At 46.3% G+C, this 14,191-nt stretch overlaps 1 protein-coding gene across 2 annotated transcripts in view; it reads left to right on the top strand.

The window, feature by feature from the left end:
• Positions 1 to 2,453: 2,453 nt before the first annotated feature.
• ANKRD50 (ankyrin repeat domain 50) overlaps positions 2,454 to 14,191 on the top strand; it is a 70,577-nt gene continuing 58,839 nt past the window's right edge. The window contains exons 1-2 of one of the 2 annotated variants that reach the window (XM_084855989.1): positions 2,454 to 2,531; positions 5,925 to 7,183. In XM_084855989.1, the coding sequence (XP_084712115.1) occupies positions 6,705 to 7,183 (479 nt within the window). In that variant the 5' untranslated portion in view covers positions 2,454 to 2,531; positions 5,925 to 6,704. Of the gene's footprint in view, positions 2,532 to 3,756; positions 4,037 to 5,924; positions 7,184 to 14,191 lie in introns of those variants that run through there. The other variant, XM_084855988.1, reaches the window with a different exon arrangement.

Here is a 14,191-nt window from a genome sequence, read left to right as displayed (position 1 = left end):
CCTTAGTAGATCATGGAAATGCTGCGGACATAATATATCTTGACTTCAGCAAGGCATGTGACAAAGTGCCCCATGATATTCTGATTAGCAAGCTAAAGTGTGGGCTGGATGAAACTACTACTAGGTGGATCCACAACTGGCTGGAGAACTGTACTCAAGGAATGCATGTTAGTGGTTCCTCATCAAACTGAAGGGAGGTATTGAGTGGGGTGTCACAGGGCTCAGTCCTGGGCCCTATACTCTTCTACATTTTTATTAATGACTTGGAGGAAGAGGTGGGGGAATGCTTATCAAATTTGCAGATGACACAGAATTGGGTGTGATAGCTAATACTTTAGAAGACAGCAATAGAATTCAAGATTACCTTGATATGTTAGAAAACTGGGCAGAAAAAAGAGAATGAAATTTAACAGACAAGTGCAAAGTTCTTCATTTAGGAAGGAGAAGTAAAATGCACAGGTATGCGATGGGGGATACCTGGCTTGACAATACTACATGTGAAAAAGATCCTGGAGCTGTAGTCTATCACAAGCTGAATATGAGTCAGCAGTGTGTGATACAGGAGTACAAAAGGCAAATGCAATGTTAGGCTTTATCAATAGGAATATAGTTTCAAAATCATAGGAAGTAATAGCTCCACTCTATTGCCCACCAGTCACGCCTCACCTACTGTGTCCAGTTCTGGACACCACACTTTAAGAAGGCTTCAGATGGGCAACCAAGATGATCAGGGGACTAGAAACTAAGTCCTATGAGGAAAGATGGATGGAGCTGGACAGAACTGTCTTGAGAAGACAAGACTGAGGGAGGCTATGACAGCACTTTTCAAGTACCGAAGTGGTTGTCACACTGAAGAGGGCTGCAACCTGTTCTCTTTAATCCAAGACTATAGGGCACAAAATAATGGGCTTAAGTTACAGGAAAGTAGATTTCAGTTGATAACCAGGAAAAACTTCCCTAATGGTCAGAGCAGTCAAACATGGCACCAACTACCTAGGGAGGTGGTGGGCTGTCTGTTGCTAGAGGTATTCAAGCAGAGACTGGACAACCATCTGTCAGGATGCTTTCAACTGCATTCCTGCACTGAGCAGGGGCCTAAATGCCCCCTTCCAACGCTATGATTCTATAAGAGGAGACATCTGGGCACATGAAGCAAGTTAAAATGGCATTTGTCCACACCTTATTGCTTCAATGTAAACTTCACATATATTCAGAAAATACTATGGAATTTACAACCCAAAGCAACTGTTTCCTGTCAAGGCCCTGGTGGCCTCAGTATCTGCCCTGCCCTCTCAAAATCTCTTAGTGCATTAGGCAATACTGAATGTAACTGATTCAGCCACTCATCGTGTACAAAGACAAGGATGTCCCCCACCCAAGGATATGCCCCACTTGGACTACAAGCAAGATTTCTGCAGGGGGTTGGACTAGATGACCTCTTCAAAGAGGACAAGATTAAACCCACATACTAATTAAATATCGAAAGATTTCACTGAAACATTTGCTAAGTATTGCAGCTTGAATCACACAAACCAGTCCCAGTCCCACTGCCCCACAAAGAGTGCTTCCAGAGGGCTCCTAGCACTACCAATCAAAAGGCATATTGTGAACCTATTTTTCTCTTTATCTGATTTTTTTTTGGGGGGGGGTTAAGAAAAAAGTCAAGAGAAGCAGTGGGAAAACACAGGAGGGTTAGAAATGGAAGACAGTGTTGGTGTTTGAGACAGGGTGATTGCAGAATAAAAGACTTATCTGGAAACACTCCAACAGTGATTTATTACTGACTTGCACAAGTCCCATAAGACTTATTTTCTAATAGGGAATATTTAAGCATTCACATACCATTTTGGGATGTGCTTGGACCTAGGGAAAGACTAAATGTTGTCTCGTTTGCTTTGTTTCATATGATCTAACTTTATTATCTTTGACGTTAGTATGGAATTAATGCCACACACACATCTTCACCTCTTCCTTGTCTCACAGGTGAAAGAAGTTATTTTAGGCAGCAAGCCAGTACCCACTTACCTGGGAGTAAACCCCACTGAACTTATTGGAATCTACTTCTGAGTAAGACATGTATGGGATTGCACTGTTAACTTAGTAAAAATTCTCCTTCTGCCCCTTTCCCCCATTTCTAGCAGCCGTTTTGAGAGAGGAAACCCCCATTTTCAAAAAGCTGCTCTTCTAGCGCACAAGTTTTACTCCTGCCTGTCAATGTTGTGCTCAGCTTAGTTTTGTTGATCGTACGGCCGCAGTCCCGTTCAGACGAGGTATCAGAAAAGAGCAGAGGCAGTAAAAACTGAGCATGCTCAGGCTTTTTGTTTTTGTTTTGAGCATGCGCAAAATCAGCGAGGTAGCATTCTCGGTACATTGACAGGGATGCAGAATTTCTCACTATACCGGCAAAAGAGTGACTCAGGGAGGTTCGCCCTGCGTCGCGTTCGGCTCCCATTCCTTCCCAGGGCTGGGGCAGGAAGGATCCCAAGCCATGCCCTAATTGTGCAGGTCTAGAGCAGAGAACAGAGAGTCGGGTGAGTCCCGAGGGCTGAGGACAAAGGACAGTCTGGTTGAGTAGGGTAAGGATTCTGTCTCCGCCTGATCCGGTGTCAGTATAAGGGAAGTTGGTCTACCGCCACGGGGGCAAGAAAAACGTAGCAACCACCGTGAACGTCGTGCCCATCAGACTTCCCCATCCTTTTCTGAGCTGGAGATAAAGGGGGACACGGGGAGGATTTGTATGCTTCAACGGTGCAAACCTAGGCATGTCTACTCAGAAGTAAGGCTCACTGAATAAGTGGGGCTTACTCCCAGGTAAGTGACCATAGGATTGGAGCTCAAGCTTCTCAAGTTCAGTTGCCTTCTGCAAAGGAAACGGAACTTCGGCCGCAATCCTACGCAGCATGGCTGGCTGGGATATGCAGGGAGTTGTAGGACTTTTTGTCTGTCTAAACAAAAATGGGATTGCGAGCTTAGTTATTATTGGAATAGATTTCCTGCTTTATCCCGGAATAGGACGTCCCTCTAAAACACGAGGTATCTGGGTTCGTGGAAGTGGGTAGTAAATTCCCAATTCTCAGTATATATTGGAGTGTGTGTGTTGCTCTTTTTAAAAATGGCTTAAGGCTGCAATCCTATACACGCTTTCCACTGGACGCTTGCGTCTGAGTAAACCTGGAGAGATTTGCACTATTAATACTAAAAATACACGAAGAATGTAATAGATCTCTACCCTCGCAGGAAAACAAGTTCTCTACTGAGAGCGATATTACAAAGCAGCAGGGATGCTGGTATTTTGGTTAGGGTGTCCGTGGTTGGTTGTTCGTCGTTGTTGTTTTAAAGCTTTTGGAGAGCAGTTCCAAAGTCGAGAAAAACTAGCAAAGCAGGAGGCGTCAAAGTGACGCGGCCTGCAATCCTCTCTACACAGCGGCTTGGGAGTAAGTCTCCTGGAAAGCAGTGCGGCTTACTCCCGAGTAAACCTGCTTAGCCTCGCGATGTCAGGCACAGCGACTGCCCAGGCAAGGAGAAGAACGGAAAGGGTGATTGGAGACGCGAGGATGCCTCCGACAGCAAGAAAAGAGCCCCCTACGCTCATCACCTACTGAAGCGTTCCTCGCTCTCCCGGGCGGGGATTTCTTTCCCTTCCAGGTGGTGTAAAACGGCATCTCCGCGGCTCGGCCACGCCCGCAACAAACACAAAACAGCTCCTACCCCGGGCCGGGAAGGGCGTGGCCAGCGGGGGGCGTGGCTTGGGGGCCGGGCGCCGAGGAGGAGCCGAGGAGAGGCAGGCTAATCAGGCAGGTTACGAGAGGCGGGGCAGCGGCCGGGGCTGCAACGGCCGAGCGCCGGAGGGGGAGAGGCGCCGGAAGGCCGGCCCTGCGGGGAATGGGTAGGAACGAGGCGCAGGGTAGCGCGGCGGACACGCCTGGCTTTGCGTGCGCCCGCCCGCCCGCCCGGGGAGCGGCTTCAGCGGCAGCAGCAGGAAGAGGCAGCAGCAGCTGCCGCCGCTGCCTTGTTCAAAGAAGAGGAACCAGCGGAGGTGACTGAGCAGGAGCAGCCGGGGAAGGGAGGCGTCTTCGCCCTCCAGCTGGGTTGGAGCGGGTGGAGGGAGCGCTGGGGATGGGGCCGCATGCAGCCCCCCGCCCACCTCCGCCCTTGTGGCGGTCGGGGTCGGGGTCCGGGTCTGGGCTGGAGGCGGCTGCGCCCTCAGTTCTGCAACGGCCGGGGCGGTGACGGGAAGGGGCACGGTTGCAGCGGGGCGAGAGGTCTGGGCTGCCGCGCGTGGGGCTGCTGGCTGGCTGGCCCGCCTGCCCCAGGAACCTCCGGCCCCCGTCCGCGTGTGCATGCGCGCCGGGTGCAAGGCTTCGCGTGCAGCGGGGTGTCTCCGGAGGGGGGCATCCCCGCGTGTGCGCGAGCCGCCGAAGGCGCCCTCGCTTCGCCCTGCGAGGGCGTCGGACGGCTTTTGTCTTACGCGGGGTTTGGTTCTGTGCCGTGTCTCCCCGACCCGTGCTTCGGGTGGCTGCCGTCACGCCTCCTCTCCGGGTCGCCCGCCCTGCGCGAGGACTGCTGGGGTGGCTCGGGCGACCTGGCGCGTGGGCGCTCGCCGGGCGGTGGGTTGGGGTGAGCTCGCGCGGGATCCCCCTTTCCCCTCGGTTGAATCCGTGCGATGGACAGTGGCGAAGGTAACACGCGAAAAAAGGGGGGCGGCGAGCTGCCTGTGTGTGCGGAGTGTGCATTTGAAATCCGAATCTCCCGAAGTAGGGGGAAGGAGGCGGCGTGCGATTGGAGTTAAGCGAAGCGGATTTGGGGGGGGGGGGTGGCGGCGGCCAGAGTAGCGAAACGGCGAGGGGATGGGACTCCTTCGTTCTCCCGTGAATGAGAACCAAGTGCATCGATTGGGAGTGGGGGTGGGCGGGCGTTGGATGAAGCGAAGTGGGGTCGCGGCTCCTCTGCGCAGCCTGGGCGCTCTCTGCTGCCGGGCGCTGTGTGCGTGTCACCCCTGTGTACGGCCTGTGTTGTGCTGGCGCTGGGGGAGGAGGCAGGCAGGCAGGGGGATGGGGACCAGGGCGTGTGCCTGTTCGAAGTGCTGGATCTGGGAAGCAGTCGGGCCGGCTGCTCGTGTGAGCCCTCTTTTCCGCCGCCGCCTTTGTCAGTCGCGAGGGTTTCGCTCTTCGGCGCAGGGAAGCCGTCTGGAGGGGGCGGCGGTGGTGGTGGTGGGGAAGCTTGGCGTGTCCCGCCGGTGTTTTTTTTCATCAGCTGAAACGCGAAGCCTAGGCGTGCGGGACTGGGAGACAAAGCCTAGGACGAACGGAAAGCGGGAGTGTTGCAGCGCGGATCCAGCCGAGGGGAGCCGAACAGATGACAGAAACAGCACGCCACACAGCAACAATGCGAGGGGGCAGGGGCGGGCGGAGGGAGAGAGGGGCGGAGGACGGTCAGTTAAAACGTGGCTCTGAAGGCTCCTGGGTATCCTGATGCTTGAGAGGCTGAACAAAGAAGGCTGCCAAAAGCTGTAGGGGAAGTCCTGGTATGCAGAATAGGAAGCAGGTACAAAGGAGGTTCAGACGACCAAGACCAAGCCAAGGACAGATTCTTGAGTGCATGCCTGCCTGTTCTCCAGAATGGGGTAGGGGGCTCTTAGGTGTTTTGATGGTCACTTACTCTCTAGACGAGGGACCCGAATGTGATTCTAGGCTGTACCAGGAAGGCTTTGTTACTTCTAGGTGTATTCTCTCTCTCTCTCTCTTTTTCTCTCTCTTTCGATATGAAAAAGCAGCAAAGTTTAGGACGCGGTGCACATGAGGTGAATTGTTCCTTGGTATTTGCTGTATTTGTGTGCTCTACAAGAAAGTGACTTTAGTTGTTTTTACTTAAAATGGAATTCCCTTCTGCATGTAAGCTAATAAGTGTTTGTGATGAATTTTCAGGTCTTGGGGAAGAAATGGAGCATTGTGACATCTGCAGCTCGGATACCTGGAGAGTTCTTGTAAAACACCAGATCACAAAGGAACGCTCTTGCTGACTGTCTCCTATGCAGAAAGTTCTACTGTTCCTATTTTGTTGTGGTCACTAAACATCCTAATTTAAAGGACTTCATTGGACCACAGAAGCTTGCATGAACTTCAGCTAACTAGGGCTCAAGAACTGAGGCAGATCCATTTGGTTGCAATGTAAACTGCATTCACTGAAGGGAAAAGAAGCTGTTTGTTTTATGTTTGCAGAAGTTGCAGCTTTTGCGGGGTATAAAAAACACATATTTTGGAATGACTGGAATGTAGAGAGGCAAAAAAACATGTGGGAAGTCAGTGTGCATGTTAGCAGCTCTGCTTTTTTTAAATACGTTGTCTGTGTAGAAGAACATGCATCCCTATAAACTGCAGCTGTAGTCATGGCACTGTGTGAACTTTTAAGCCATATGAGAAGTATTACTGAGCCTTGGTATCAAGCATAGCTTTACCTCTAAATTGGATGAACAGCAACACACTATGTGCTAATCAAAAGCACATTTGGATGAGAAGATGACTCTTGCCATACGACGACGCTACTGACCTTATGTGAAGGCATGAAGGGTTTGCAGATTGCATTGTGTCCTGCGATGACATTCCATGCAACGTTCGTACCGGCTTGGATGTAAGGATCTGTTGTCTTAGATGAAACTTAAGATGTGCTGCTGTTCCTGACGTGTCCCAGAGAAGAAAGTTTGTACAATGGCTCAGACCAGTTTGCTGCAGGGGAAGCAGTTTTATTGTAGAGAGTGGGTTTTTCACAAGCTTCAGCACTGCCTCCAGGAAAAGACAAGCTGCAGCAGCAGCACTGCCAACAAACCATCTGTTGTGCTGAATTCTGGGACTAATACTTGTGCTGTCCCTGGCAAGGGAGCTGCCTGGGGTGTGTTGTTAGTAGGAGGGCCTGGTAGTGGTAAGACAGCCCTCTGTACTGAGTTACTGTGGCCAAGCTCACCTGCAAGTCTACAAAGGGGTTTACATCACCAGGCTCTGGCCTTCCACTTCTGCAGGGCTCAGGACTCTGACACGCTCTGTGTGGGAGGGTTTATTAGAGGGTTAGTTGCCCAGATCTGCCGCAGCGGACTGATTCAGGGATACGAGGACAAACTGAGAGATCCCACTATTCAAAGTCTCTTGCAGCCTGGGGAGTGTGAGAGGAACCCTGCCGAAGCATTTAAAAGGTAAAAACAAAGCCTGTATCTTCCTCTTCCATCTCTCTTGATCAAATAAGATACAGCCCTTCATAAACAGGTAAAACCAACTTTTCCCGTGGGTGGTATTGTCTGCATGAATTGTTCCAATAGCCTGTACGGAAAAAAACCCCCATCACTGACAGCAGATGTTTCTAGACAAAATGCACTGAAACTACATTCCAGGCTGGCATCTTCTGATTACTGTGCAATCTACTATTTGAAAGGAAGGGTTTGGAAAGGGGGGGGGGGAGAGGAAATATAGCAGAGGGTTAAAGAGGCGAATGACTCCTTGGATGTATTGACAGGTGGCCCTGCTTTTAAAGATAAAACTGTTTGAAGTTGTCTTACTAAAGTTTTCCTTCTCTGGTAAGCTTTCTGGGAACTCTGCAAACAACGTCAAAACAAAAAAACCAAGGTCTTACATACTTATCAAGGCAGGTGCTCTAGCTTGATCTTGTTCATGCAGTGATATTATTTTAAACCATAATTTGAAGTTTGCTGCTTATACGTTACTACAAAAATAGGCTTTGCAGAAGATGGGCAGCAGCATACTGGTCAGCATAAGACACAAAGCTGTTGGATTTTTGCCAGGTTTTGTTCAGTGGGATACGATTATTGGACTAGGATTTCAAAGGAGAATGAAAAGCTGATTTGTGGGTTTACAAGAGCTTTCTTCCCCCTGTGCAAAGCCTGTGCTACATAAAACCCTGAAATTCTCCCTTTAAATATGTGGAAACAGGGAAAAAAACCTCTGCAATGTGAGAGAAGAGAGACAAATCAATGGCTTGGCTGCATGTCAGTGGAATATATGCTGCTTGCAGACTTTACAAGCTCATCTGATTGGAAGAGTTAATATAATACTCTGTGAAATAAATATGAATGACATAATGGTTTTTAGAGACAATTTCCTCAAAAGTGTATTTGTTGAACCCCTGACAGCAGGATATGATAGTAAAAGCTGCACTGAAAAAAAAAATAGCAACAGCACAGTTACTTTATAAACACTTATTCACTAAACTTATTCACTAAACTATTTCAGTACAATAGGTGGCTGTATAAATAACTCTGCGCACTTCATCAGGTCTTGAATGTTGCAGCCAGACTATTGACGGGCTGGTTTTAGGGGGCATGTGTCTTCCTTGTTAAATAGCTCCACTGGCTACCGATCTATTTCTGTACATAATTCAGAGGGAGGGGCTGTAGCTCAGTGGTAGAGCCCCTGCTTTGCATGCAGAAGGCCCCAGGTTCTATCCCTGGCATCTCCAGGTAGGGCAAGAAAAACTCCTGCCTGAAACCCGGAGAGGTGCTGCCAGTCAGTGTTGACAATACTGAGCTAGATGGACCCATGGTCTGACTCAGTATAAGGAAGCATCCAATGTTCTAGAGTGCTGGTTATCAACTACACAGCTTGAGACTAGGCTATCCGAAAGGCTGCTTTCTCCCATATGAATCTGTTCGGGTTCTTTGTTTATTGGGAGAGGCCTTCTCTCTGACCTGACACTACTAGAGACACATTTGGTGCAAACATGAGAGCAGGGCCTTCTCAGTGGATGCTCCCAGGCTCTGGAACTCCCTGCCAAAGGAGGCAGCACCATTTCTTCCAACAGCAGTCACAGACATTTTTTATGCTAACAGGTTTTTGGTATCCAAGCCGATCTGCTGCTGAAATAGGTTTTAATCTGGTGGATGCTGTTTTTTCCCTTATTGATTTGTTGATTAGTTTTTAATGTTTTGGTTTATTGTTAGTTGCCTTGAGCACTAATGTTTAGTGGAAAGGTGGGATATAAATGGAATAACTAAGGTATGTGTTGGTGATTTTAGGTACAGCACTCCTAATTTCTTCAGGACCATTAATAGTGGGTAAGTACATGTCATTGATGCCCACGTAACAACCTACTATGACATGTACTGAACCAGCTGGTAAACTAGCTGTCTTTAAAAGTCCTGTTAAGAAAAGTTTACCTTGCATCTACACCTGATCAGAAATTAAGGAAAGGTAACAGTTTCCTTACCACTTCCAGAGTTACTAATGGCTGGTTTTACAAAGAAATATAAGCACTCTGAGTTACTCTGTGGTAAATGATTATCTGTATTCTCTCAGTGGGACTTCCTTCTGTGACTGGAGCAAACAGGGGATCATACAGAATTTAAGCCAGGTATAGTACTTCAATTTTTGCAACATTTTGTTTAGCAGCACCCCAGCTATGGAACTCTCTCCGCAGAGAGGTCACTTAGACTCCCTTCTTAGTGTCGTTTAGACCACGGGTGGACAGAAAGTAGATCTCCAGATGTTTTGGACTTGAACTTCCAACAATCCTGACTCTTGGGGGAAGGCAGAAGGTTAGGTCAGAAGAGAGAGAGAGTAAAAAGCCAGAAATCTCGGTATCATATGTTAGAGAAGGATGAAAGGGCTGTATCTGAGGAGGGGTGTTTGAGGGTGGGAGTTGGTTCTTGTGGAGGAGAAAAGGGTTTTGAAGAAAGTATGAAAGATTGGGCTGGATATGGGATTTTGGAGGGGGAAAGGTGTGTGTGTTTGGGGGGGAGGAATTGTGCCTGGATGAAACAAAGTGAACACACCTGGGAACAGTCTGCAGTATTTGTGTTGTAGGGCCCTGTTCCTCCTTATACCGAACTTGATAGCCCTGTGCCTATCATCTTTGTAGCAAAATGGGCTACCTGCAGGCAAAGTAGTTGATTCTGAATACTCAGACTATGTAGAAAAATATTAGTTTGTAATTTTTTTTAAACGTGGTAGTAGGATGCTGATGAGGAATGAGCATTTTCATTGCTCTCCAGGAGGCGCAAAACACTGACAGTGTAATGGTAGGACGAAGAAAACAGGGTTGGGGGAAATCGGCTAAACTTAACCCCTAACAATGTATGGCAGCCTTCCCCAACCTGGGCCTTCCAGATGTTTTGGACTTAAACTCTCAGCATTCCTGACCATTGGCCACGCTGGCTGGGATTTCTGGGAGTTGAAGTTCAAAACATCTGGAGATCTACCTTCTGCCCACCCCTGCTTTAGATAGTTGGTGAAAATACTGTTCAACTGAGATTTTAATAGTTAATGCTAGTCTCTGTTTTTATTGATCCGTGGTTTTGAAATACATTGTAGGTTTTCGTATTTTTTTTTGTATTGTACGTTGCCTTGAGTGCTCCCTGAGTGGAGCAGAGAACCAAATATATTCCAAATAAAATTAATATCTAAAGGATATAAACAAAAGCTAGATATAACTGCTAGTTATGAGTTATAGTTCTGCAGTGTTCTATATGTTGTATTGGAAACAACTCTTGGAGGGTGTTTATTTCTTGGCTATATGTTCAGGCTTCTTGATGGATCATTATAACCCTATAACCAAGTTCTTCTACCCAAATAGGAATGGGCAGGGGAGCCCTAATATCTTCTACTGTTTGTGGAGGCAAAAGAGTATCCACCCTAAACATCTATGCAGATGTTTATAGGAGCTTGTTTGAGAGGATTTGAGCTTGAAGCAGACAAACCTCTCTTTCTTCACTGTGATCCCATTGGCTCTGTCACACCCAGCCTCAAGTTCAAAATTAGAAACCTCTTGTAGCTTTCTCCTATGCAGTTGACTTCAGGGGCTTTATGTGAGCCTTGCTTGGATTGGGCTGTCAATATTTTCCACCTGTAGTTATCCATTGATCTAGAACACTGCTGCAGCTTTGAAGGGGGCGGGGGGTGTTGTCACCACTGGGTGGAAAAATCCCTGCCAAGACATTGAGAGTTGCTTTACACAAATGGAGGCAGCTACCACAGGGATCCGCGAAGTGCCCTCCATGTGGTAGCTGGCTCTGAATCTCCTATTCTGTTTACATTCTTAGTCCTTCTAGTTCCTTCTGCTCAAGCTAATCTGCTCCTGGTCCCCTCCATCTCCTGTTCCTTTCGCTGTCTGCTGTGCTGTTTTATATGCCCAGAAATGCCTCCTACTCTTCACTGGCTAAGGTCTTCCCCCTATAGATCAGATGCTTCTGCATGCCCTTTTCTTAATTATTACAGTATTGCCTTACTGCTTTTCAGTAGTCCTCTTGGAAGAGACTATGCTGCTTCTATGCTTATACGGTACCTAGCGCAGTGGTGCTGAAGAAATATTAAATAACTGCAGTACATTATTCTGGCGTGGTCCTGCTCTGCTGCTCGTAGGAATATAGGAAGTTGTCTTAAACACTGGTCCATCTAGCCCAGTGTTGTTGACACTGACTGGCAGTGGCTCTCCAGGATTTCAAATAGGAGAGATGCCAGGGTTTGAAAGTGGGACCTCCTGTGTACAAAGCGTGCTCTGCCACTGAATTACAGTCCCTCTCCCTAATCATAATCTTAGGCATATTGGATTAAGTTGTAAGTGGGCCAGTGTCAATGCTGCAAAGGAATTGCAAGTTTTGTTTGTGTACTGATGCTGTCTTGGCCCCAACGGGTCAACATAATTTCCTAGTTCATTCTAGAAGTGTATTAATGATGTAGGTTTTCAACTCAGTTCTTTAACAGTAGAATAATACAGCTACAAGTCACAGTAGAGTAGGCACAGTGACAATTATAGCAACTAATATCATAGATAAGTTATGATGGGGAAGCTTATTTGAGGGCATCTGCCCTGGTCTTGCCTAATAAAACATGAGATGAAGATAACTAGTGTGCTTCGAAACACTGGAATTTCAAGGGCTACAGCCTCTTCAAAACCTCAGTGTAATAATTATTCTATATTGGAGCACCTCCATTTGAGTGATAGTTGCAGGTAACTGCATTTTTAAATACCTGTAAACAAAGCTGCAGCTTGAAGCTCTGGATCTTGGAATGCCTGTAAAGTTCTTTCAGGATGGAAAAAAATGCAAGCAAGAACAAAGATTTGAATCTTCATTCTTGATAGAATGAAAACAAGAATAGTATGTGTTCTGCACAGACTTGTTAGAAACTTGAAACTTGTGTGCTTTAAAGTCTAAATATGAATAACTTTAAAAACAATTCCTGGGAGATCTTAAGGTAACATGGAACCATATGAAGGAGGCAGCGGATGCTTGCACTTTAATGGGGACTGACAGTTTAAATGTTCATAATAGCTGATCTATATCAGCTATTTACTGAGATCAGCAGCTTTCTTGATATGAGAAGTAACTTGGGGCTCAGTTCTTCCTGAGCATGTTTATTTAAAAGAAATTCTCACCAATTTTCAGTGCATCTCTTAAACACGCAAATTGTGTGTGAACTCACATGAAGTATGTGTGTGAAGTGAATTGTGGAGTACTACCACAGTTCATGGTGGTATTCCACAGATAGACTCAAATGTTTGTAAGCATCTTGCTTTACATCCTCGCTTGATCATATGCAGCATTTCCATGACTGATAGGGGGTCTCCCGTTTGAGAACCACCATGCATTACTTATATTTACAGAGCAAGTTTTGTAGTCTTTGCAATGTGGAGAAAAGAATGCATTTACAAGAGTTGTGTCTTCCTCTCCTTTATAAAAATGGCAAAACACCTTAAAAGCCCTTCTACTTATCGATAAAACATTGTTGCCTCATTTCTCTAATTTACAGCTTTCCCTAAAACTATTGGTAACTAGGGTATAAAGAGTTTTTTTGAAGTGGATACCAGTGCCACGCCTATAGGCAGGATTATGAAAGATACATGCAGATGCAGGATTGCCTGTGTTAGTCCCTGTGCAGAGCTAACTGAAGAACTTGAAATCTGGAAGGTGAAACATTTATTTAAAGATGTGTCTAGAACATTTGGAGGTGTTGTATGTAAAATAAAATTGTAACATTAGGCTCAGATTAGGTTGTTTGGGGCCATCTGGAGAGGGTGAATAAATCAAACTTTGCAGAAGAATTGAGCTATTTTGCCCTCTTTGGAGGACTCAATTATTTAGGCTGTTTGCAGGTTGAAAAAAATGTTTGAAGGAATCCTAAAACTTGTGCTCTCCTGAAGGGAAGAGATGCATGAGCATTTTAAAGATGTATACATATACAGCCTTGACAAGTTGGTTTTCATGTCTTGTGTCTCTGTAAATATCTTTCATATTTTGGCCCTTAAGGTGAGCAAAAATTCTAGGCTTTGCTCTCCTGCTACTCTCTGCTGTTGAGGTACTCTGTAGCTTGAAAAGGCAATGGAACTGGGGTAAGTGGAGTTTCTTCTGTCTAGTGACATGGGTTTTCTGGAAAATTTTGAATTTGAACAATTCCTGGAGACGTTTCCAGTTCAAAAATTTCCAGAAGACACCTCATCTCAGTTCCATTTCCCCAGGTTAAAATTAGGGTGATTTGCATAGGGTAATTCTCTGGTGCCCTAGCGAGTGATCTAATTGAGCTGGTTTAATTTAATTGTATTCTGTAAATAATGAAGCTAAAAAAGTAGCCCATGCTAATTGTCTCGCTTCACCACAAGTATTTGACCTGAAATATTTGAGGGGGAAAAGTGAGCTAAATTTTATATTATGTAGACATTTTCATTGGAATACTTGTAAAAATTAAAAGACAATAGCATGAACTTCCCTTGCATTCTCTAAATTTAAGTAGTTGGGGGAGCATAAGTACTGAACATTGTTGATACAGTAGTGAATTTTAGCAACCCGAAGAACTGGACATGATATGCGAACGACCACTCATTTGTTTCAACAGAGTTTAACTCTATTCCATTGAGGTTGTTAGGAGACCTTCAGTTTGTGGCATATATGTATTTCAGTGACATGTATGTATTTTCTCACACACTTGCTAGAGATAATCACCTGAAAAACATTAATTACAACTTTGAAACTGCCAAGCTTGCCTAATACTGTATTTGCAGGTGGCATCCAGTCGTTGTTACTGATGAACTTGTTGTTGTTGTTCAGTCGTTCAGTCGTGTCCGACTCTTCGTGACCCCATGGACCATAGCACGCCAGGCCTTCCTGTCCTGCGCTCTCTCCCGGAGCATGCTCAAGTTCATATTCATTGCATCCATGATGCTATCTAGCCATCTCATCCTCTGCCGTCCCCTTCTCCTT

This window comes from Heloderma suspectum, chromosome 5, assembly GCF_057233095.1.
Source record: "Heloderma suspectum isolate Gila_16-S chromosome 5, 16-S_ref, whole genome shotgun sequence".
NCBI classification, from domain to species: Eukaryota; Metazoa; Chordata; class Lepidosauria; order Squamata; family Helodermatidae; genus Heloderma; species Heloderma suspectum.
Note: the sequence above shows the minus strand (reverse complement) of the source record. Positions and strands in the feature narration are given on the sequence as shown.